Below are 23,237 nucleotides of genomic sequence, written 5' to 3'. Positions count from 1 at the left end.
GGCGAGATGGACGAGTCCAAAGTGATAGATGAGTCTGAGGTGAACGTGAAAATATTATCCTTCCTCAGTCTATCGCTTCTCTCTTCCTTCCTACCTGGACTTCCCTGAGCCACAGACAGAAGGATTTAGATATTAATGCTTCAATCCCCAGTCACCTCTGAACAAACCTCCTTCCCTGTTTGACAGAACTGAGAGACCAAGTAGAGGAATCAAAGCACGTCGGCTCCCAGAGGCTATTATGTTTATTGTGCTGAACAGACGGTGATAATCCATAAAAGGAACATTTTAAACAAGCAAGCAATTCAAAGTACAATCATAGGCAGCAATTCTATATGAAGAACAAAGCAAAAAAAAAGTTAGAAGACACTCAAGGAACGGGAAAAAGTAAACTGCAGTAAAAACGTCTCGATACTTTTCTCCTGCAAACACACCTATCTTGCAGAAATGGTAGAAAAGTTAAATGTCCAGTCTTATCTAGCAGTGACCAATGACAGCAAAGAACAGTCCTATAAAATTTATCTCCCATAAAAATAAACTATATATATAAAAAATTTTATGATGTTCTTGCTGATCCAATGGCCACAAGCATTTTTTTCAGTCTGAAAAATGAGGTATAGTAGGCCCTAAGAGGTAGTAATGTGTTTGATTGTACAATATATAGAACATAAAAGATTAACTTCACCAGAGCTGTGAGACTCTCAAATGGGAGTCTTCCAAGGGTGGCCAACGTGCATCGGGGGCTTTTATTTCATCGGCCGGAGGCCGTGGGCCATAAAAACCCAGCCCCGAAGCCTTGACGGAACGTGGCGCTTTTAGACCGCGTCTTGTTTTTCTAACGCTCAGTTGACGGTGACACGTCTAGTTTTCATTTTCCCATCAGCTCTTTTTCAGTGATCCACAAAAGCGAGCCATCTGCCAGTCTCAAAGAGGCATGTGTGTCTTGAAATGACCTCACTGAAGAAGCCAGGAAACAGTATTTGTTCGTTGCATTTGGCTTCAGTCCTAAAGCTATAGTGACACAACCCTTCCTGAAAAACTACCTCCTGTGGCCCAGTTCGTAATACAATGGCAAAAAGGAGACATACTGACTAGGAGAAGAGGATAAAAACTCTACATAAGAAGCATTTAAAATAAATCTGGTTGAAACATATTACAAAAATCACATTTGTGTAAAATACATGGAAATGCCCATCGAGCGTTTCCTTACAATCTACTAATTTTCAACACATTTATGATTGCATTATGCAAAAGCTGAGCTTGTTGCTTCCCACCTACAAAGCTTCAAGTTTCTTTGAAGGTTTTTTTTTTAATATGAAAAAGTAAATTTCAAATGTGTTCTTTCCTAGCAACGTTCTTTTCCAAAAAAGAAAAAAAAAATGATCGTTTTGATGAGCGATTTAGTTGCAGTCTTAACTGTTTCAAACATCTCAGAACTAATGCTGAAAGTAACAAGTTCGATTCATTTAGAGTCTGGAGGTAGGTTTGTCAATCAATTAGTCCATTTCTGGAAATGATTCTTTTGAGGTACGAACTTGGACAGTAATATTTAAACATTACAGTTCAATGTTTATGTCATGTAGTGTATTGATATCTGTAAAACCTAAGAGCAATTCAGTACAAAAATATATTCAAGTTAACAGTACATTACACAGAAATCTAGCAGAAAATAGGAATAAGTAATTAAAATTGGGGAAAAAAAACACCCAAAAAGAAAAATACATAGTCATGCTGAAACACGCTAAAGAGGTTGCTTCTCTAACTGCAATGACGTGTTGGAGTCGAAGTGAGAAAATGCAGCTGACCAGAATAAAATGTCCTGCATCGGATGTGTATATAGCAGCATGTATCGAGCTGTAATAGACATTGTAAAATCAGAGGTAGTATTGAATAGTGGGAATAATATTGCATCTGTTGCTAAAAGTGCTGTTTTGAATGAAAAGATGGACTCTTGTAGCTGAGGTAAAAAAAAAAAAGACAACAATAAACCAGCAAACCATCCTATGTCAAAATGCTCTGCTTGAAGTAATACATCAGCTCATTTGAGGTACGTGTGGCATTCGCTCTTATACTGAGATTTATGAGATTGAAACACAGAGATGAGAGATGTATTCCCTTTGAAAGACTCTTATTGGAAGTGCGGACTGGCTAAAAAAATAAGTGTTTCTCCCTTACTTCAGGGACAATGATCACTCGGGGCAATTCTCGGGCACCCGAGGTACCTTTCTATTACCTTAAAATGGCAAGAGGCTCCTATTAATGGATTTAAACATAGTTTAAATTGGATTTAAAATAGTTTGAGAATGTCTAAGGAAGGAGAATCAACCTAAATAGCATTTGGCTCTGTAAAAATTCGACCCAATTGAGTGTTTCCTCTGAGGAGTGGGGCCAAGAGGATGTTTACTCCTTTGGCAGATTTTTTTGTACCCATAAATATGTAATGTACGTTTGTGTTCTTCCCTTTTGCAAAATGAACGTAACCTTTTTCTTGTTCAAACGCTGGCTGAATTCAGTGACGGGTCAGCCTTAACTCTTTCCTAAAATAACAGTAAGTGAAAAACATCAAGTCAAAGTCTACAAGATAACAAATAAAAAAAAAATAAAAAAACAAAAGGAGTAGTATCTATCCCTTATCTTTGGTGTTCTAAACGGGGAGTTTACTAAGATAGGGAGTGGGTTGTTGGTGGGTGTTAAGGCCTACCGGTGTTACACACCAAAGCCTTTCCTATAAAGAATGCCCATCATCATTCATATTACATTTCTTGTTTATATGCAGTGCAGTGAATGACTAAACCTGATTCAAAGCTTTTCTGACCCATTCACCCTTTCTTAGCAGCTCAACAAACTATTAGTAGGTTAAGAAAATAGAAAACAGTAATTAAACGTTGCATTGTTAATCTGTGTCCCCCTGGTGTTACAGCAGTTTTTCATTAACCCTGGGGCTGTAAAGGAATTGCAAAGAAGATGGTTAATACAGTCCTTTTTAAGGTTAAGAATTTTTTTCCCCCCCAGGCAAAAGTGGAAAAGACCTGGCAATAGAAAATAAGTGGTCATGGCATTGTCGTCTTCCTTCCAGAGACCCAGCTGCTGATGAGGTAGAAATGAAGTGTTGTGGTCTCCTAGTCTTCCTCTGCAGATTCTTGTGAAGATGTTTCTTCAGTCTCTTCCTGGAACACATAAAGTGGGCCATTACTCCTTTCTCCCTGGCCTGTCCGTAATCCCGAAATCACCCCCAAACCCAAACAATCTTCCTTCGGCCTAACGGGGCTTAGCCTGATGGATGGTATGATAGTTTCCATAACCGGCAGACCACCGCACTCCTTCTAATACCTTCGGAGTCTTATTAAAATCACATCTCTTCCAAGAGGCTACACCCTCTTTTCCCCTACTCCCTCTCCCCTCTGTGGCACCCTGGCACTTGGATTTGTGCCTCTCTTTCACCCCACCCTCAACCCCACAAAACTTCTCTACATATCTGTAATTTATTTTAATCATCCGTCTCCCCCCGTAGACTGTAAGCTCCATTTGGGTAGGGAACATGCCTGTCGACTGCTAGACTGTACTCTCCCAAGTGCTCATACGCACTCATACCGCTCAGTAAATACTATCCACATAGTATCATCCACAGCGCTCTTTCTTGCCAAGAATGGATGCCCTATAATTGATCCATTGTTATCCCTTTGCAGCCTCTGCTGGGCTGAGTTGAGCCTCATGTGGGACATGTTTCTGATCTGATCCTCTGGGATCTACCCCAGCGCTTAGTATATTGCTTGGCACAAAGTATGCACTGAATAAGTGCCATTATTATCACTGGTCATTGCGTTGTTGAGTTGGGTCCGACACTGTGGTTGTGAGACTTCAAACCCTTTCTTGGCTTGTCTCATGCTGTCGAGTTTGGCCCCGACCCATAGCGACGCCAGGGACACATCTCTCCCAGAATGTCTCACCTCCGTCTTCTATCGTTCTGACAGTGTATCCACAGAGTTTTCTTGGTAAAAATACAGAAATGGTTTACATTACCTCCTTCAAGCTCTTTACCATCAGTTTTAAAGCACTCGATCAACTCTTCCCCTCCTACCCCCTTCACATAAGACAGACCACCACTCTCTCCACCTTTAAAGCCTATTAAAAGCACAACTCCAAAATACCTTCCCTGACTATGCCGTCATCTCCCCTCCTCCCTCTCCCTTCTGCCTATGTACTTGGATCTGTACTCTTTAAGCACCTGATATTCACCCTTCCTCCAGCTCCACAGGATTTATGTACCTATCCACAATTTATTTTAATGTCTGTCTCCCCCTCTACACTGTAAACTCCTTGTGAACTGGGAACGTGTCTACCAACCCTGTTATATTGTAGCAGAAGCAGTGAAGCCTAACGGGTAGAGCGTGGACCTGGGAGTTTGAAGGACCTGGATTCTAATTCTGGCTCCGCCGCTTGTCTGCTGTGACCTTGGGTAAGTCACTTAACTTCTCTGTGCCTCAGGCACCTCACCTGTATAATGGGGATTAAGATTCGGACAAGGCCGTGTCCAACTTGACAAGCCTGGGTCTACCCCAGGGCTTAGAAAAGTGCCTGGCGCATAGTAAGCGCTTAACAAATACCTTAAAAAAAGTACTCCCCCCAAGTGTTCTAGACAATGCTACACATTCAGTAAGTGCTCCATTAATACCACTGATTGATTGATCAAGCATCGTGGTTTCACAGTGCAACAGATGGCTGGATATCAGGTCCATATTTGCAGGGGCATGGAATTATCTTTGCCAGCACAGAAAGACCCACTTGTTTTAAAAGATTCATTCATTCAATCACATTTATTTAGTGCTTACTGTGTGCAAAGCATTGTACTAAACGCTTGGGAAAGAACAATACAACAATAAACAGTGAAAAAAGATGACACCCCAGGTGAATGACTCTCCTCCCTCCCCAATCTGGCACTAGAAATTGTTTTGTCTCTTGACATCTTCTTCCCATTTCTTTTGGTTTGTTTTAAAGAAGCTTGGTAAATAGGAGCTGTTCCCCTATTAGAAGTTCAACAGAATTCTGCAAGGGGAAGAAAGGGTGGGAGGCAGCCTCTGACTTAAACACCTCTAGAGAACTGCAATATTCAATGGTATTTATTGGGTGCTTACTGTGTGCAGAGTACTGTACTAAGCACTTGGGAGAGTGCGACCAAACAGAGTTGGTAGACACGTCCCCAGTCGGAACAGAATGGAACAGAATGGTCCTCTTTGGGTGGTCCAGGAAATTCTATGTAGTGTGCACTTGAAATAATCGTGATATCCATCAAATGATTACTATGTGCCAAGCACTGTACTGAGCACTGGGCGAAGATACCAGATAATCAGGTTGGACACCATTCCTATCCCACATAAGGCTCACAGACTAAGGGGGAGGCAGGACAGGTATTAAACCCCATTTTACAAATGAGGAAACTGAGGCACCCAGAAGTAAAGTGACCTACGGTCCTACAGCAGAGCAGTGGCAGAGTCAAGATTAGAACCCAGGTCTCAGACTCCTAGGCCCATGCTCTTCCCACTAGACCTCACCGCTTCTCTAGTCTTCCGGGTTCTCTGCTTCGCACCATCAAAACGTTTCCTCTCTCTCCTCAATCAACCAATCAGTGTTATTTATTGAGCACCTGCTGTGCACAGAGCACTGTAGTAGGCACTCGGGAGAGTCCAATACAACAGAATTAGCGGACAAATTCCCTGCCCATAACGAGCTTAAATCCTGGCAAGTCGACATGCCACTTGTTAGCCGAGACCTCGGTTTTCATCCAACGCCTCACGTCCTATCCGCCGAAGGCACGTTTCAAAGCTCTAGGACCTGGATCTAAACATTTCCCCGCACCCCAGGCTGAGACCCTATAATAACGGCGGGCTAAGAACAGCTCGGAACAGTCTTCATATTTTAATAGATTTGATTTTCCACATGGCTTCATTTTGTCTGGGTGGCTAACTGACACAATTTATAACTGTCTTCCTTTCCCAGGCCATTACAGTATACCATTCAGTAGAGCAGGCCTTAAAGCTTGTCTGCATTATATGACCAAACTTCCATTCATTAGTGTTTGAAACACTTCAGCTGTGAAGGGCTCCTAAATGATACCATGTGTGACACTGCCTCACAAGAGCCGCTTCGGGGAAAGAAAACACACAACCCCGGGGCTTTAATCATAGGCCACTGCTTACTGCAATCCCTTTTCAAAAGGTTTCAAACTCCCCTCCCTCCACACCCCTCCCAAAAGCTGCAGAAAGCTGTAAATCCAGGGAATAAACACACGGACAAATGAATGGATGACAGCTTAAAAAATATAACCAGAGCAGTATCTAGCCATGAGGTTTCACACTGGTTTTGTTTAGTCTGCTTTGGGTTAGGTGGGAATTGTGGAAAGCATGAAGCCAAGGCCCCCTGCTCGGCTCTGGACCTTGAGGATTTGAGCCCGCAGGGTCACACCTCTAGTCCAGGCCAGGGCCAGGCTTGGGGGGACCTGTCTCGGAGGGGGAGAGGGCACGGCCGAAGCCAAGGGTGGGCACGGGAGCCCGGGGCCAAAAGAAGGCCCGATTTGACCTCGCTTCCCCTTTTTCATGTTGAAATTAATATTAATTTTTTTTAAATTAACATTAATATTCACGTGTGTCTCCCCTCTAGACTGTACACTCGTTTTGGGCAGGGAATGTGTCTGTCGATTGCTGTATTGTACTGTCCCAAGCTCTGCACTCAGTAAGCGCTCAATAAATACAACTGATGGACTAACTGAATTCCAGAATGGGACTAGGCTGCAAAACAGGTCTATCCCTATAATCATAATAATTGTGGTATCTGTTAAGCGCTTACCAGGAGCCAAACGCTGGAGTAGATACAAGGCAATCAGGTCAGGCATGGATGCTATCTCACATGGGGTCACGCGTAAGTAGGAGGAGAATGGCAATGAATCTCCATTTTAGAGAAGGAAACTGAGGCACAGAGAAGCGAAGCGATTTGGCCGAGGTCATGCCGCTGGAAGGTGGCAGAGCCAGAATTTGAACCCGGGTTCTCTGACTCTCAGTTCCAGGCTCTTTCCACTGGGCCACACTGTTTCCCACAGAAACTCACTTCTTGTCACGGTACGAGATGTATCATCAGGGTTGCACTGCCGCTGGCCACTGATTTGGTGTAGTTTTCACTTTCAAGCGCTGCACAAAGTAAGTGCTTAATAAATACTACTGTTTCTAAAGAGCTCTGGGCGTCTGACACTCCCTCTGAACTGGTGACCCATTACATTCACCGATATACTCCTCTGGGTTTTCGTGATCTCTCAGGAACCCCCTCGAGCGCTCAGATCGGGAAAGAAGTACCTCTTTCAGTCAGTCAACCATATGTACTGACGTTAACTGTGTGCAGAGCAATGTACTAAGCGCTTAGGAGAGCACAGTGTGACAGTAAACGGTCACAGTCCCTGCCCACAATAAGTTCACAGTCTTTCGAGCCTCCACCGATATAACCCAAGCGTTTAGTACTGTACTCTGCACACGATGAATGCTCAATCAATACCATCAATCGATTGGTGGATAACCCCCAATACTGTCTTTTCAGAGTTCAGCGAGTTCACGAAATGTCAGCGGATTGTGCGGTTGTCTGAGGACGGCTCAGCTGAAAATATGTCTCATCTGTTGTTTGCTTTTCCTTAACACTCCTTAAAATAACAGAGTGGATGTTTTCGAATGTCCCGCCCTGCTGACGTAGAAGGACTTTGGATAAGTCCTGATGGATGAAGTCCGGGCCCGAGAGTCGGAAGGACCTGAGTTCTAATCCTGATCTGCCACTTGTCTGCGGTGTGACCTCGGGCAAGTCACTTCACTTCTCTGGGCCTCAGTTGCCTCATCTGTAAAATGGGGATTAAGACAGTGAACCACATGAAGGACAGGGTCTGTGTTCAACCTGATTAGCTTGTATTTACCCCAGCATTTAGTATAGTGTCTGGCACATAGTAAGCACTTAACAAACACCAAAAAACAAACCAACAAACAGCCCCCAAAGAATACTCACCCCATCCAATCAAGCAATCCACAAGAGTTATTGAGCACTTACACCTGCATATATCTTTATATTCTGTTTTCTTTCCCTACTTTGATATTCAGTGTCTTTCTCCCCCGTTAGACTGTAAAGTCCTCGAGGGCAGGGATCGGGTCTACCAACTCTACTGCACTGTACCTCTCAAGCGCTCAGTCTAGTACTCTGGACACAGAAAACGCTCAGTGTGTTGTCGTACTCTCCCAAGCACTCAGCACTGTACTTTGCACACACTACGTGCTCAATAAATACGATGAATGACTGAATGAAAGCAGTCCAAGAAGGAGGGAGAAAAGATGCGACTCCATTCAAAACCAGGTTAAATTTCATTATCACTCCTGGCAATATCGGAAGTGAAAATGGAGGAATAAATACTTCGGCTATACTGTGATTTCAAAACGGATGGGCCCTCCACAAAATTCAACTTCCATTCATTCGCCATATCCCTTCAACTGTTCTGCCAGCAGAGACGTGGAGGCTAAGATTTCTTCTGCCTGTCAGGATTTGAAAAACAATAAACCCCAACCACACCTGACTGGCTCCACGTTCGGAGCCCTGCTGAATATTCTGCCAAAGTGATCGCCGGCCTGTTTCGGCCTCGAGGAAGGAGCTTTGAAGTGAGGAGAAAGTGCGTGAAATATCGTCTCTCGGTCCCACTCACACCTCATTGGGGTCTAGTTATGTAGCAAGGCTGAATCGCCGCTTTCTGGTCTAACCTGCTTTACCCATTGGCGAGCGCCTTCAGGAAGGTAAGATATAAGAAGGGTCTTTCACAGTGGAAATGCTCAGCGGTATTTTTATAACCCATCGGCCACTAAGGCCTCTAGGCATCGATGAAGAAAATGGATCCTTGCAGCAGAAGAGGAAGGTGTTATTTTGTTTTTTGTGCGGGTGGGGTGGGGGTCGGGGGGCAGAAGGGAGGAGGAAGGGAAACTAATGAGGGAGAAGGGAAGGAGAATTAAACTGGAGAACTTTATGGTGATGGACAATCTCATGGATTTTACCTTTTATACCGGCTCACAAAGGGACGACTCTTGCTCGCTTGGAATTCTCTTCCTGAAAAGGAGTTTGGAAGGGTCCCAAAGAATCAAAAACATATTTTGGAACTCTCACCTACCTTTTGATTTGGTTCAGTGGAGTTCTCGTGGGATCTACTTTGTGCTATAAAGCAGTTAATTGATTTTTCTTTTTTTTGAAACACACTAATGCTTGGAGGACTTGTAAAATGCTTTTAAAAATGTCTGAAGAGTTTAATCATAGCTCTTACCACACAGACACTGGCGAGGTTGTGTGCTGGCATGGAAACACAGAGAGCTGAAGTTCTGGGTTTAATTTTCAGTTTCAGACTAAACAGCGGATCTGCAGGCTGGGGATTCCGAATGGAGAATGGGGAAGTGGATGATGGTTGTGCTGCATACTTTATTGATCCTAGAACCATGGAGGTTGTGTAGTCCAGCGAGTGCAAAAATCACACAAGTTGGTGTTGGTTTTAATAAGTTTTTTTTCTTTTTACTGCACAGAACGCTGCTTCCTGCTCTTTTACTATGCAATGCTGCGGGCTAAAAATATATCCATAATTTAAGCCATCTTGCCAATAAATCTGCAAATACCTGGTAATCCAAAAAGAGTAGTTATGGTTTAATGGCCTACTCTTTTTTTTTTTTGTCATCTTAAATACGTTCAGCTCCTCGGGCGGCAGAATGACACGTTCAAGGGTTTTTTCAGATTTCTCAGCGTCCCTGGCCCATGCCATCAGCTCAGGAGCAGAGAGACCTCTACCACCTCCAGCATCGAAAAGGAATGGAGGCGTTTGAGTTCCATCTGCTAAGTGACTCTCATTACCACAAAGCGGGGCTTTCCTCTTCCTCTGTCAGATATTTTCATTTAAAACGGATTGGGGTGGTTTAACTTAATGGAAAGTGATTATTTCCTCCAACTAGAATCACTTTAGGGCAATTTCTTCTCCCCTTTTATATGGAACATACATAAACCATACAGCCGCCTAGTCCAGGAACTCCTGATGCAAATGCTGTGACTGAAACGCTTTTTCTAGGGGGCTAAGATGAAGAGAGAGATTTATGGACTGTGGGCCTTATCTTGCCTTTACATCACCCTTTTCACATAAAGAACACACAGTGCTCGAAACTGTTCTTGGAAGCATGTCCTTGGCTTGGGGGCCATGCCTGCCATTTTTTTTTAATAGTATTCATTAAGCACATACTATGTGCCAGGCACTGTACTAAGCACTGGTGTAGATGCAAGCTAATCAGTCCCTGTCCTGCATGGGGCTCACAGACTTAATCCCCATTTTATAGATGAAGTACCCGAGGCACAGAGATGTCAAACAGCAAACAAATGGTGGAGCTGGAATTTGAACGTAGGTCCTTCTGACTGCCAGCCTCTGCTCTACTCACTAGGCCACACTGCTTCTCTTAGAGTCTCTGAGGAACCAAGAGGGGAGTTGAACTCTTAAGCCCCATTTTGTGTTTTCGTTCTTCTGACCCCTGCTTGCCGATAGGCACTCACTTTAACATCCAAACACAAAGTCAAACCCCTTAAGAAATCAACATCTCTATGGCAGGCAATAGTAAATGTTTCTACCAATTCTGTTCTATTGTTCCAGTGGCTCAGTGGAAAGAGCCCGGCCTTGGGAGTCGGAGGTCATGGGTTCGAATCCCAGCTCTGACGCTTGTTAGCTGTGTGACTGTGGGCAAGTCACTTCACTTCTCTGTGCCTCAGTGACCTCATCTGTAAAATGGGGATTAAGACTGTGAGCCTCCCGTGGGACAATCTCATTACCCTGTATCTCCCCCAGCGCTTAGAACAGTGCTCTGCACATAGTAAGCGCTTAGCAAATACCAACATTATTATTACTCTCCCAAGAGCTTAGTACAGTGCTCTGCACACAGTAAGCCCTCAAAAATAAAATCGATTGACTGACTGAAGCCGCTGTAACTGAAATCCACACTTACGAATTATCTATCTTTCTTGCTGATTCAGTATGGGAGGCCCACCAGTGTATATTTCTCACAGTTTAATATTCGCTGAACTCTTACTATGTGCCAAGCACTGGGGTAGATACAAGATAATCAGGTTGGACACAGTCCCTGTTTACCCTGGGACTCATTGTGCAATGGGGAGGGAGAATACGTATTTATTCTCCATTTTCCTGATGAGGAAACTGAGGCTCGAAGTCGGACCGCTGGCAAATGGTGGAACAAGGATTAGAACCCAGGTCCTCTGAGAATTTACATGAGTTGCTCAAGGTCACACAGCTGGCAAGTTGTGTTGGGTAGGGATTGTTTCTGTTGCTGAATTATACTTTCCATGCTCTTAGTACAGTGCTCTGCACACAGTAAGCACTCAGTAAATACGATTGAATGAATGAATGGTGGAACGAGGATTAGAACCCAGGCTCGCTGTCTTCCAGTCCCGCCCTACATCATGCTGCTTCTTCTTGCTTCCTGTTGACCCTGCTGAACTCGGTCTTAACCGCATCCCTCCACAGAAATTTCTCACCGTCTAGTACAGCGTTCTGCACACAGTGAGCGCTCGATAAATGCCACTGACTGGTTGACTGATTTTACAGATGAAGGTACTGGGGCAGAGAGAAGTTAGGTGAGTTGCCCAAGGTCACACAGCAGGAAGGGGCAGAGCCTATCTTTCCCCTTCCTTTCTGCAGATGGGAATGGTTACTCCAGTTTCTGTGTCCTGGCTTGAAGAATAGAAAACAATGGATGGTCTAATAATCCGTATCCCAAAGTATCTGACAGAGGTTGGTTTAATTGAACATTCACAGTTTCCAATTCTGGTTATTTCTTTTTTGGGCCATGAATCTTATATTTAGTGGGCACCAGGTATTTAGTGTGTAATAAACCTAGGGCACAGAGAGAGGCTTTCCGGGGAAGATTCCATTGCGCTGAGCAGTGGGATGATTCATTTAGAAAAAAGAAAAAGATTCAATGTTCTGCGACTCTGTTACAATGGCCTAATGAGCTTACACTGTACGGAGTATTATTTAGGGTTATTTTAGGGTAAAAACTATTTATGAATTCCCTATGATGAGTCACCCACTTGTATTTTCCTTTGCTAGCGATTCACATTTTCTATAATAATAATACGTCATACTGAAGGGATGTGTGAGCACATCAATCAATCATATTTATGGAGTGCTTACTGTGTGCAGTGCACTGTACTAAGCGCTTGAGAGAGTACAATGCAACAACGTAACAGATGCATTCCCTGCCCACAACAAACTTACAGTCTAGAGGATATATTTTGAGTTTGTTGATCTTCATTTTAAAAACTTGGCACTTTTTACAAAGACCCGTATGAATTTTGATGCTTTGTCCCTTACTCATGAAATGAGATATGAACCCCTCCACCGGCACTAGACTTCTGGGAGGATCCCACACAGTGACGAAGTTTCCTCCAGTGACAAAGAAGCATTCCCTCCCAGTCCCATTTGAAAATCAAGCCCCACACAGATTGGAATCGAGAAGCAGTGTGGCTCACTGGAAAGAACACACGGGCTTGGGAGTCAGAGGACCTGGGTTCTAATCTAGCCTCCACCACTTCTCCGCTGTGTGACCTAAGGCAAGCCACAACTTCTCCGTGCCTCAGTCACCTCATCTGTAAAACGAAGATTAAGACTGTGAGCCTCACTTGATTAGTCTGTATCTACCCCAGTGCTTAGGACACTGCCTGCCACATAGTAAGTGCTGAGCAAATGCCATTAAAAAAAAGTCCCAAGAAGACTACAGAGGTGGGAATGCAGTAACAGAGCTAAAAATAACAACAACTCTAAGCCAAGTATTTCAAACCCAGAAACCTGAATCTTTGACCTGCTTGGGGTTTATAAACAGCGACAAACTGAGCGATGTTCTTTCGCTTCTGTTTAGAAGTTATGTCATCTGAACAACAAGACTTCCTCTGCCAAGAAACAGCTGACTTTCTACCCTGCCAATATCCCTTTAATACAACTGTTAAGTACTTCATCTGCTTACACAACCAGCACTAACTGCTAATAGCTGTTTAGATTGGCTTCCTTCTCTCCCACACTCCCCCTCCCACCCTCTTTCCCCTTTCCTCTCTGAGTTCCTTCCAGACCCATGAGAATTCGGAGCCTCCGCCCCCACCCCCTTTTTTTTTGTCCCTTTGAGTCCATTTTCTTGAGGCCCCAGGATTTCTTTCCCCACACAGCCAGATGGTACTTCTACATCACTCCCCTCCTCCTTGCTGACTCCTGTCAGAGAGGAGCTCTGAAATAAAAATCTGCAAAGGAAAATCTATCTATATATCTATCCATCTAGCTATATATATCTGAGATCCATTTACTATTCTACAGCCTTGTAAATATGAAAATTTTTAACAAGACACAGAAATGCTGAAATAAAAACCTGGATTCCTCATTCCAAAGGAATACACACACACACACACACACACACACACACACACACACATATCTATATCTATATCTATATCTATATCTATATATATATATATATATCTGGGATCCACTTACTATTCTGTAGCTCTGTAAATAAGAAAATTTTCAACAAGACACAGAAATGCTCCCTACCCACCTTCTCTGGGAAGTCAGAGGGACTAGAGCCAGGAAAGTCAGGACTTGATTGCTCCTGGGGGAGAAGAATTACTAGCCTCAAGGAGATGGAGGTGGCAAAAGCTTATCTGCAAGGAGGCATTATTATTAGGAGCCATTCATCTCCCTGCATTAACCAGCCTCTCTACGTCTCTACGTTCAAGGTTAATTTTGGAGTTAGAATGCCTTCTCTGTCTCTCCTTTTTTGTGTCTAGACAAAAAAAAAAAGGCAAAAGGCAAAGATTCCAACTGCCTTCTTTTTGAACGAGATTTTGGCTGCAATTCATCAACGTGCTGTTACTCCAAAATGAAATCTCTCATTTTGTTCCAAACAATGTTTAGGTTGTCTGAAATATAAACATCCTTACAACTGCCCTTGAAGTCTTTGTGAAAACATTCAACATTTGCTTTTTAAAAAAGAACGATAACCAAGTCTTTCTGAGTTTCCTTTGACATAATACATACCACCCACAAGAGGAGTTTCTTCGTCATCATCAATGGAATTTATTATTTGCAGAGCACTGTACTAAGCGCTTGGGAGAGTACAATCTGGCAGAATTGGTAGGACATTCCCTTCCCACAGTGAGTTTACAGTCTACAGGTAAAAAAGATGGGTGAATTAGAGGGCAATGGAAGCTTTGTTCATTCATTCATTCAGTTGAATTTTTTGAGTGCTTCCTGGGTGCAGAGCACTGTACTAAATGCTGGGGAGAGTACAATACAACAAAAACAGATATATTCCCTGCCCACAACGAGCTTACAGTCTAGAGGACTTTACTATGAAGGAACTTTCTAATTTTGAGCTGGGGTGAAGGATGAGGTCCATTATCTATCAGCTCTTTAGTATCGACTGGATGGACCAAGGACAAAAAACAAGCAACAGGGAAGGAAATCGGGAGAGAGTTAATACACTTTTGCCCTTTGTATTTAAGGGTTTTCTTAAATTTGACTAATCTAGAAGTGAGAGAATCATGTTGGAGCAATGTCTGACTAAACACTCTCTTCCAATCTCAGCTGTGGGCCCAAGGGTTAAGTATTTTAAAAGGTTTTCAATAAAGTGGAAAATCCTTTTAAACATCTGACTTTAAACTTTTCAAACTCCACCCCCAAGGATGGACTTCATTCTTGGCAAAATAAAAATAGGAATCCTATTAGAAACAACCCCTCCAGCCCCGCCCTAATAAACTTCGTGATGTTTCTCTACAAAAAAAACAACAACCCCAACTTCCTTTCTATTAAAGTTAAGAATGTAATCCACACGGCTGAGGATACAGCTGTTTCAAATGGCTAAAAAAATAGGAAATAGGCTAATTTCTGTTTATTGCTTACTTCATCACTTTAAACGAAGATGTAGCAGAGCTCACAAGAGGATTTTCCCCTCCACTGGCTCAGGGGATAAAAAAAGTTAACGTGAATCCCTGAGATTAATATTTTGGTTTTTTTAACGACATTTGTTGAGCACTTACTACATGATAGGCACTCTACTAAGCACTGGAGTAGATACAAGCTAATCAGGTCGAACCAATTCCGTGTTATTCACTCATTAATTCAATCGTATTTATTGAGCGATTACTGTGTGCAGGGCACTGTACTAAGCACTTGGGAGAGTACAATTCAACAATAAATAGACACATTCCCTGACCTCAACGAGTTTACAATCTTAATTCCTATTTCACAGATGAGGTAACTGAGGCCCAAAGAAGTTAAGTGACTTGCCCAAGGTCACACAGAGCAGACAAGCGTTGCAGCCAAAATTAGAACCCAGATCCTTCTGACCCCCAGGCCCCTGCTCTATCCACTAAGTCACGCTGCTTCTTATTTTCCCATTAAGTCTTTGAGAATTCACTAGCAGTTTGTAGTTAGTGGCACCTGATGTACTCTTGCTCTCCCTCTCTAAAGGCGAATACACCAAAGAAGTCAGGGTTGGAGATGTTTTCTCTTATTTTGAATGCTTTTCTAGAGAAGGAGCATGGCATAATGGATAGAGCCCAGGTCTGGGAGTCAGACCGTCACGGGTTCTAATCCCGGCTCCGCCACCTGTCTGCCGGGTGACCTTGGGCAAATCACTTCACTTCTCTGGGCCTCGGTTACCTCATCTGTAAAATGGGGATCGAGACTGAGCCCCACATGGGACAGGGACTATGTCCAACCTGTTGTGTTTGAATCCACCCCTGTGCTTAATAATAATAATAATAATAATAATGTTGGTATTTGTTAAGCGCTTACTATGTGCCGAGCACTGTTCTAAGCGCTGGGGTAGACACAGGGGAATCAGGTTGTCCCACGTGGGGCTCACAGTCTTAATCCCCATTTTACAGATGAGGGAACTGAGGCACCGAGAAGTTAAGTGACTTGCCCAAAGTCACACAGCTGACAAGTGGCAGAGCTGGGGTTCGAACCCATGACCTCTGACCCCTGTGCTTAGTACAGGACTTGGCACATAGTAAGCGCTTAACAAATACCACCATTATTATTATTAGATTTAGGATTCCACCCACATGCTTTGCAGCTTAGAGGCCTGGACTGATTCTGAATTCATCACGTAGAGTTAGCTGGGACAATCACTCACTGTGATCGGAGGCATCAAATTTGAAATTCAGAGGTTGCTGGATGGCAGGTGATATTCAGTGTCTGGGGAAATCCATCTATTGGGAGGGAAATTCTAACCTCGTACGGGAAGGACCCAACTCCTGAAAACCTTGATTATTTTTTTTTAAATGGTATTTATTAAGCCCTCACTATGTAGCAGGCATCATGCTAAGCACAGGGGAAGATACAAGATAATCAGGTTGGACCAAATCCACATCCCACATGGGGCTGACAGTCTTAATCCCCATTTTACGGGTGAGGCAACCGAGGTACAGAGAAGTGAAGCGACTTGCCCAAGGTCACACAGCGGGCAAGCGGTGGAGCCAGGATCAGAACCCAGGTCCTCTGACTCCCAGCCCTGTGCTCTTTCCAGTAGGCCACGCTGTTTCTTTGAAATGGTTTTGCTGCATAAAAAAAGGAATAAAAAGTCATAAACTGCCATGTGAACCAGTGGTAAGACCTGCCACTTTTCCCATTGTGTCACTTCGGTTCTCAGTTCTTCACATGCTCCGAACACTCAGGGCTTCAGGGAAATAAGTGAAAGCAGCTGACAGCCTCTACACATTTTACAACCAGCGGAAGCTTTGGAAGTGACCGCATTTTCGACTACCTTGATCCCCAGACTTTGAGGACGCTGTACTTTCGTGCTGCCTTTTATGTTGTTTTGTATTTATATGATTTCATCTTATCTGTCGGGTCTGTCGCCAAACCCTTACCCACTTCAGACTGTCAGTCCCTGGAGGTTCGAGGATCATGTCCAACGTTCATTCATTCGATCGTATTTACTGAGTGCTTACTGTGTGCAGAGCACTGTACCAAGAGTTTGGGAGAGTACAATATAACAATAAACAGACCCTCAGTTCAGTTCTCTGTACATAGGAAGTATTTAATAAATAATAATAATGGTATTTGATAACATTAACATCTGTTACCATCAACAAATGGTATTTGTTTAGCCCTTACTTTGTGCCAGACATTGTACTAAGCGCTGGGGTAGATACGATCAAATCAGGTTGTTCACAGTCCCTGTCCCACATGGGGCTCACAGTCTCAATCCCCATTTTACAGATGAGGGAATTGAGGCCCAGAGAAGTGAAATGACTTGCTCAAGGTCACACAGCGGACGAGTGGCGGAGTCGGGATTGGAACCCAGGTCCGTCGGACACCCAGGCCCCTGCTCCATCCACCAGGCCACGCGGCTTCTCTGTTCTACAGCTGAGGCTACTGAAGTCCAGATGGCAACTGACTTCCCCCGGTGAATAGCTGCAGAATCCAAACTGGAACCCAGAACCCCTGGCTCCCGCCCTAGAACTCTTTCCCCTAGACATGGCCCTCCTTCAGATAGGCCGGAACTAAGGGAAAACGCTGGATACTCCGTAGACGCATCTGAACGTAACTCCTTAAAGGCCCGTTGACTGAAGAAGGATATGATTCTAACGTAATCCAGACTGCCACATGGAAAAGCCATCTGCGAGACTATTTTGAACAGATGGAAAAGGAAGAGATTCCTCTGAATGTAGTATAAGATTTACATTATCCTCCATGAACTTCCATGTAGTCCCCATGTTTATATAATTTATCACTATTTCCTTAGACGGCTCAGATTAGCCCACATGAGCTCATGTTCTTGTTGTGAATTCTGAGTCTGAACTCTTTCCCTTTAAAGGGCCATTCAGGAATTTAAAAAGCAAGACAGATGGGCTGGTCAATATAACCATCCGATCCGAGGCTTTACGCTGCCGGATGCCGATGACTGACTTGAGGGGCGTGAAAAGTCGGACTTCCACTTGACCTTCACCTCCGCCTGGGATGGGTCAGAGTCGGACCAAGTCCGCTACATGTCCCACTTGTCTGCTGTGTGATCTTGGACGAGTCACTTTCCTTCTCTGGGTCTCAGTTCCCTTATCTGGAAAATGGGGATTATGACTGAGAACCCCATGTGGGACACGGACTGTTTCCAACCGCATTAGCTTGTATCGACCCCAGCATTTAGCACAGTGCCTGCCACATAGTAAACGCTCAACAAATCCCGTAAAAAAAAAAAAAATTCTAAGAGAATTGGAGTTGAGCTCCTTCAGGGACAATTCCAGCTTCCTGAGTGGCTTAGGGCCCACTTCTGAGTCTAGCATAGGTTTTGCTACTAAATTACATAATTAATGAGAAACATCTTAGCCCAGTGGATAGAACACAGGCCTGCGAGTGAAAAGGACTCAGGTTCTTATCCCGGCTCCGCCGCTTTGTCTGATGCGTGACTTTGGGCAAGTCACTTCACTTCTCTGTGATTTAGGTACCGTGAACCCCCATGTGAGGCAGGGACTGTCCAACCTAATTAGTTTGTATCTGCCTCAGTGCTTAGGACAATGCCTGGCACGTAGTAAGCGTCTAATGAATACCATTAAAAAAAATCAGTCGGCTCTTTGGAAAGCGATAACCATAGCGTTCCAAAGATGAGTGAGAAAACGGGACCGTCGTTGGAAGAGAAGTGAGTGCAATCTAAACCCTGGATAGGTTCTCTCCCAGACAGTGGGGCTTGGGAGAATTTGGTTCCTGGAGGCCGCCAGGTCGTTGTGGGAAGGGACTGTATCTGTTTATTGTTGTATTGTACTTTCCCAAGCCTGTACTCTGCAAGCTGTAAGCGCTCAATCAATACGATTGATTGACTGATTGGCTCGTCTTGTGGCCATGGCTTTTCAACAGCTCCAGCTCTGTTAGCAGGAGTCATTATTCCCATTTTACAGGTAAGGAATAATAATTACTGTGGTCTTTGTTAAGCGCTTATTATGTGTCAAGCACCATACTAAGCGCTGGGGTGGATACGGGATTATCAGGCCCCACATGGGGGCACAGTCTATGCAGGAGGGAGGACAGGTACTGAAACCCCATTGTGCAAATGAGGGAAGTGTGGCCCAGGGAAATTCAAGTGCCAGAGCCAGAATTAGAACCCAGGTCCTTCACCTCCCAGGCCCGGGCTCTAGGCACTAGGCTACACTGCTTCTATTATTAAAAAACCTAAAGGAGAGTGTTCAGAGTTGTTTCGCCACTCATCTGCCGTGAGACCTTAGGTAAGTCACTTCACTTCTCCCCGCCTCAATTACCTCACATTTAAAATGGAGATTAAGACTTTGAGTCCCAGGTGGGACAGGGACTGTGTCCAACCCGATTGGCCTATATCCACCCCAGCGCTTAGTACAGTGCCTGGCACAAAATAAGCACTTAACATATACCACCATTATTATTAGTGGTAATAAGTGGAACCTCATTTGTCAACTTGCTATTATTACTTGTCAACTTTCTGCCTTTGTCACAAAGAGGTTCATTATTTTAAACAGGGTACATTTTTGAGAATAGTGCTATGTGAATTTAAATACCAGATTCCTAAGTTAAAGGATATTATTTTCTGGTGATTTTTATGCTGAATGATTTTGTTTCATTTTTGGAGTCTCCTGGGCAACAGTCCTGAGGAGTGAAAAAAACAATCAGTGATTCTTACCTGAGCAGGCTTCTTCTGAATCACCTGTTGTGGCTGAGGAAAAGAAAAAAGGGAAAAAGTCAAATCTGGGTAAAAACTTTTCATTGAATTTAGATCCTAGGTTTCATATTAAAATGATATACAAAGATAAGGGGATAATACCAAGATTAAAGCTAATCTACATTTCAGATACAGTCTCTTCTGCTATTAACACTTGTTTTTATTACATGGTTTGGATATAACAATTTAATGGAAGATATAGGATGTGTTCTCCCCAAAACATGAGTCTGTTCTGGGTATAACATGATTAACTTTGGTATTTGTTACATGCCAATCACTAGACTAAGCCCCGAGGGAGATACAATATAATCCAGTCAGACACAGCTCCTGTCCCACATGCGGCTCACAGTCTAAGAACGAGGGAGGACAGATGTTTAACCCCCCATTTTAACCGATGAGGAAACTGAGGTACAGAGAAGTTTACTTTCCTTTGTTTTATGGCACTTGTTAAGTGCTTACTATGTGTCAGACACTGTACTAAGCGCTAATCAAGTTGAACACAGTCCATGGGGCTTACAGTCTTAACCGCGTTTTAATGATGAGGTAACTGAGGCACAGAGAGAACCCACTGTTCTGAGCTCTGGGGCAGAAACAAGCTAATCAGGGTGGATACAGTTCCTGTCTCACATGGGTTCACAGTCTTAAATATGAGGAAAAACAGGTATTGAATCCCCATTTTGCAGATGAGCGAACTGAGGCACACAGGAGTTAAGTGACTTGCCTGACGTCACACAGCCGGCAAGTGGAGGAGCCGGGATTAGAAGCCAGGTCCTCTGCCTCCCAGGCTTGTGCTCTTTCAGTTAGACCGTGCTACTTCCTCCCTCTACTTTCCTGCTGATTACACCTGGGCACATGTTTACTCCTAAACCCCATCAAACTCTCAGATATTTTTGCAGACTGACATGATCCGATTGGTGAAAAATCCCTCCCTCCTTCCCCACCCCGAAAAAACACACCCCGCCATTTCTTTGGCTGGTACGCTGCATTCATAAGACTCCTGCCTGCTGCCGGTCAATGCGATCTTCTGAAAGAGCTGCCAACTCCCTCAGTGTTCCATGAATTAGGTCTTGACACTTCAATGAAGGGAAAGACAATGTCTGAAACCGGGCCAGCTCTGGCTGTCTGCCGAGACTGTGTTGCAGAAATTCTACCAGCTGCCTTCACGCGGCACTTCAGGCTTTTCAGCCTCTTGAATACTTTCAATGCGAGCTGGGGTTGAGTCTGCAATGTTTTTTCAGCCTCTGGCCTCGGTGACTCCGGTCTGTACCCAGAAAGCTTTTGGTTTGATTTTGTTTTGTTTTGATTTTTATGAATGGATTTGGTGGGCTGAAGCACAGCACTGTGTGCCATTCATAAAAAGGGAAGGAGAGACACCGCACTTCCGCTTATGAGAAACTCGTCTGATTACATGTCATATCTGTTAAGGGCATATTATGTCCCCGGTGCTGAATTAGGCGCTGGGGTGGATATAAGCCAATCAGGTCAGACACAGTCCCTGTCCCACAAGGGGAGCACAGTCTTAATAATCCATTTTACAGATGAGGGAACCGAGGCACAGGGAAGTGAAATGACGTGCTCAAGGTCACACAGCAGAGGAGAGGTGGAGCTGAGATTAGAACCCAGGTCCTTCTGACTCCCGGGCCCGGGCTCTAGCCACTAGGCCATGCTGCTTTTGATACCGGATATATTTCAAACTCCTACTCTCCCCTGGGACATTGGACCACTGGATGACAGAGTATGACACTGATTTTGCCATGTAAGGATTTTTGATGCTAAAAGCATTTTCCTTTTGCCTCTTTTTATGGAAGAAAGAAATGATATTAGCTATAGATTTTTAGATTCCAAATGTTCAGTAATCATATGATATTTTTTAAGTGCTCACTAAATTGTGCTGACTGTGCTAAGCATTGGGGCAGCTACAAGACGATCAGGTCGGACACAAGTCCCCATCCCACATGGGGCTTACACTCTAAAGGGGAGGGAGAACAGGTATTTGACCCCCATTTTACAGATGAGGAAACTAAGGCTCAGAGAAGTTAAGCGACTTGTCCAAGATCACACGGCGGGCAAGTGGTGGAGCAGGGATTAGAACCCAGGTCCTCTCACTCCTAGGCCTGTGCATAGTCTACTAGGCCACGCTGCTTCTAGGTAGAAAAAGAAGACACTCCCAGCCCTACGCTCTTTCTCACGCTGCTTCTCACGTTTGTCCGTGAGCTGCACCTGGATCTGTGACCTTTGGACATTTGCTATTCACCCCACTCCCAACCCCACAGCACTTATGTATATAGCTTCAAATTCTATAAGTTGCTTATTTATTCACATTAATGTCTGTCTCCCCCTCAAGACTGTAATCTTTCAATATGATTTATTGGCCTAAGTGGGCAGGAGATCAGGTATCAAATCCCTACGCTGCCGATAGGGAAACGTGACCCGCCCAAAGTCCCCCAGCCGATGAGTGGTGGAACTTGGATTAGAACCCAGGTCCTCTGACTCCGAGGCCCGTGCGCGTTCCCCCGGTCAGCGCCTGTCTTAAGCCATCGAGTCGTTTCCGACCCATAGCGACACGTCTTTATCAGAACGCCCCGCTCTCCACCCGCAATCTTTCCGGTGGTGGATCCAGAGAGTTTTCTTGGTAAAAATACGGAAGTGGTTGACCATCGCTTCCTTCCGCCTAGTCGACTTGAGTCTCCACCCTCGACTGTCTCCTACGCCGCTGCTGCCCGGCACAGGTGAGTTTCGACTCGTAGCAGATTGCCTGCCACTCGCTAGCCGCTGCCCAAGCTGGGGATGGAATGGACAGGCCTCTGCTTGACTCTCCGTCCCGTAGCCGGGACCGGTAGAGTCCTGGAAACACTGAGAGGGGTGCTTCCCTTAATTATGTGGGAAATCTCCCGAAACTCCGACTGTGGATCTGCCCCGCTGTCAATCATTTGTTTCTCCAGGTAGAGTTCCCCGCTGAGACTTCTCAGCTGAAGACTATCTTCTCCCCGCTGAGGTTGCGTAGGCACCTCCGGGCCCGGCCGTTGGTAGCTCCAAAAGTAATGTTGCTTTTGTCTAGGTTGTCAGCAATACCAGCCCTCCACCTCCAATATATTTCCAAAATATGTGACATCATCCCAACTCTCTCACTACAAATTAAGCATTGCCTGCCCTCTAGCGGGAGGAGGCCACGAAAGAATCCAGAAACCCAGTCACCAAACCAGTTTCTCTCCTCCGTCCCATGTGCCAGCTGGCGCTAAGAGCCGAAAGAACTCCGTTTACATCCGATTTTCTCCTCTGTGCAGTTTTAGAGGATGGTTGCGCCGCGTATGTAGACATGTGGCCACGGATAAGAAACATGTGGCTGTGTACTGCCGAGGAGATTTTTGTAGTGCTCTGTACAGAATCTCATAAGAAGTGATAAATCTATGGGGAGTTTTGGCAAAATCTGCGGAATTTCTGCTTGGTGTGGGGGTGGGAGAAGAA

General features: G+C 44.4%; 1 protein-coding gene across 2 annotated transcripts in view; it reads right to left on the bottom strand.

Moving 5' to 3' along the window:
• Nucleotides 1-224: 224 nt before the first annotated feature.
• Nucleotides 225-23,237, bottom strand: part of HMGA2 (high mobility group AT-hook 2) — a 146,847-nt gene continuing 123,834 nt past the window's right edge. The window contains exons 4-6 of one of the 2 annotated variants that reach the window (XR_005660808.1): nucleotides 19,734-19,766; nucleotides 3,027-3,164; nucleotides 225-2,939 (exon numbers count right to left, since the gene is read on the bottom strand). Coding sequence is in view for 1 of the 2 variants with exons in the window: in XM_029078540.2 (XP_028934373.1) it covers nucleotides 3,117-3,164; nucleotides 19,734-19,766 (81 nt within the window). In the remaining variant the exon portion in view is untranslated. Of the gene's footprint in view, nucleotides 3,165-19,733; nucleotides 19,767-23,237 lie in introns of both variants that reach the window. The other variant, XM_029078540.2, reaches the window with a different exon arrangement.

This window comes from Ornithorhynchus anatinus, chromosome 14 (genome assembly GCF_004115215.2).
Source record: "Ornithorhynchus anatinus isolate Pmale09 chromosome 14, mOrnAna1.pri.v4, whole genome shotgun sequence".
In the NCBI taxonomy this organism is placed as follows: Eukaryota; Metazoa; Chordata; class Mammalia; order Monotremata; family Ornithorhynchidae; genus Ornithorhynchus; species Ornithorhynchus anatinus.
Note: the sequence above shows the minus strand (reverse complement) of the source record. Positions and strands in the feature narration are given on the sequence as shown.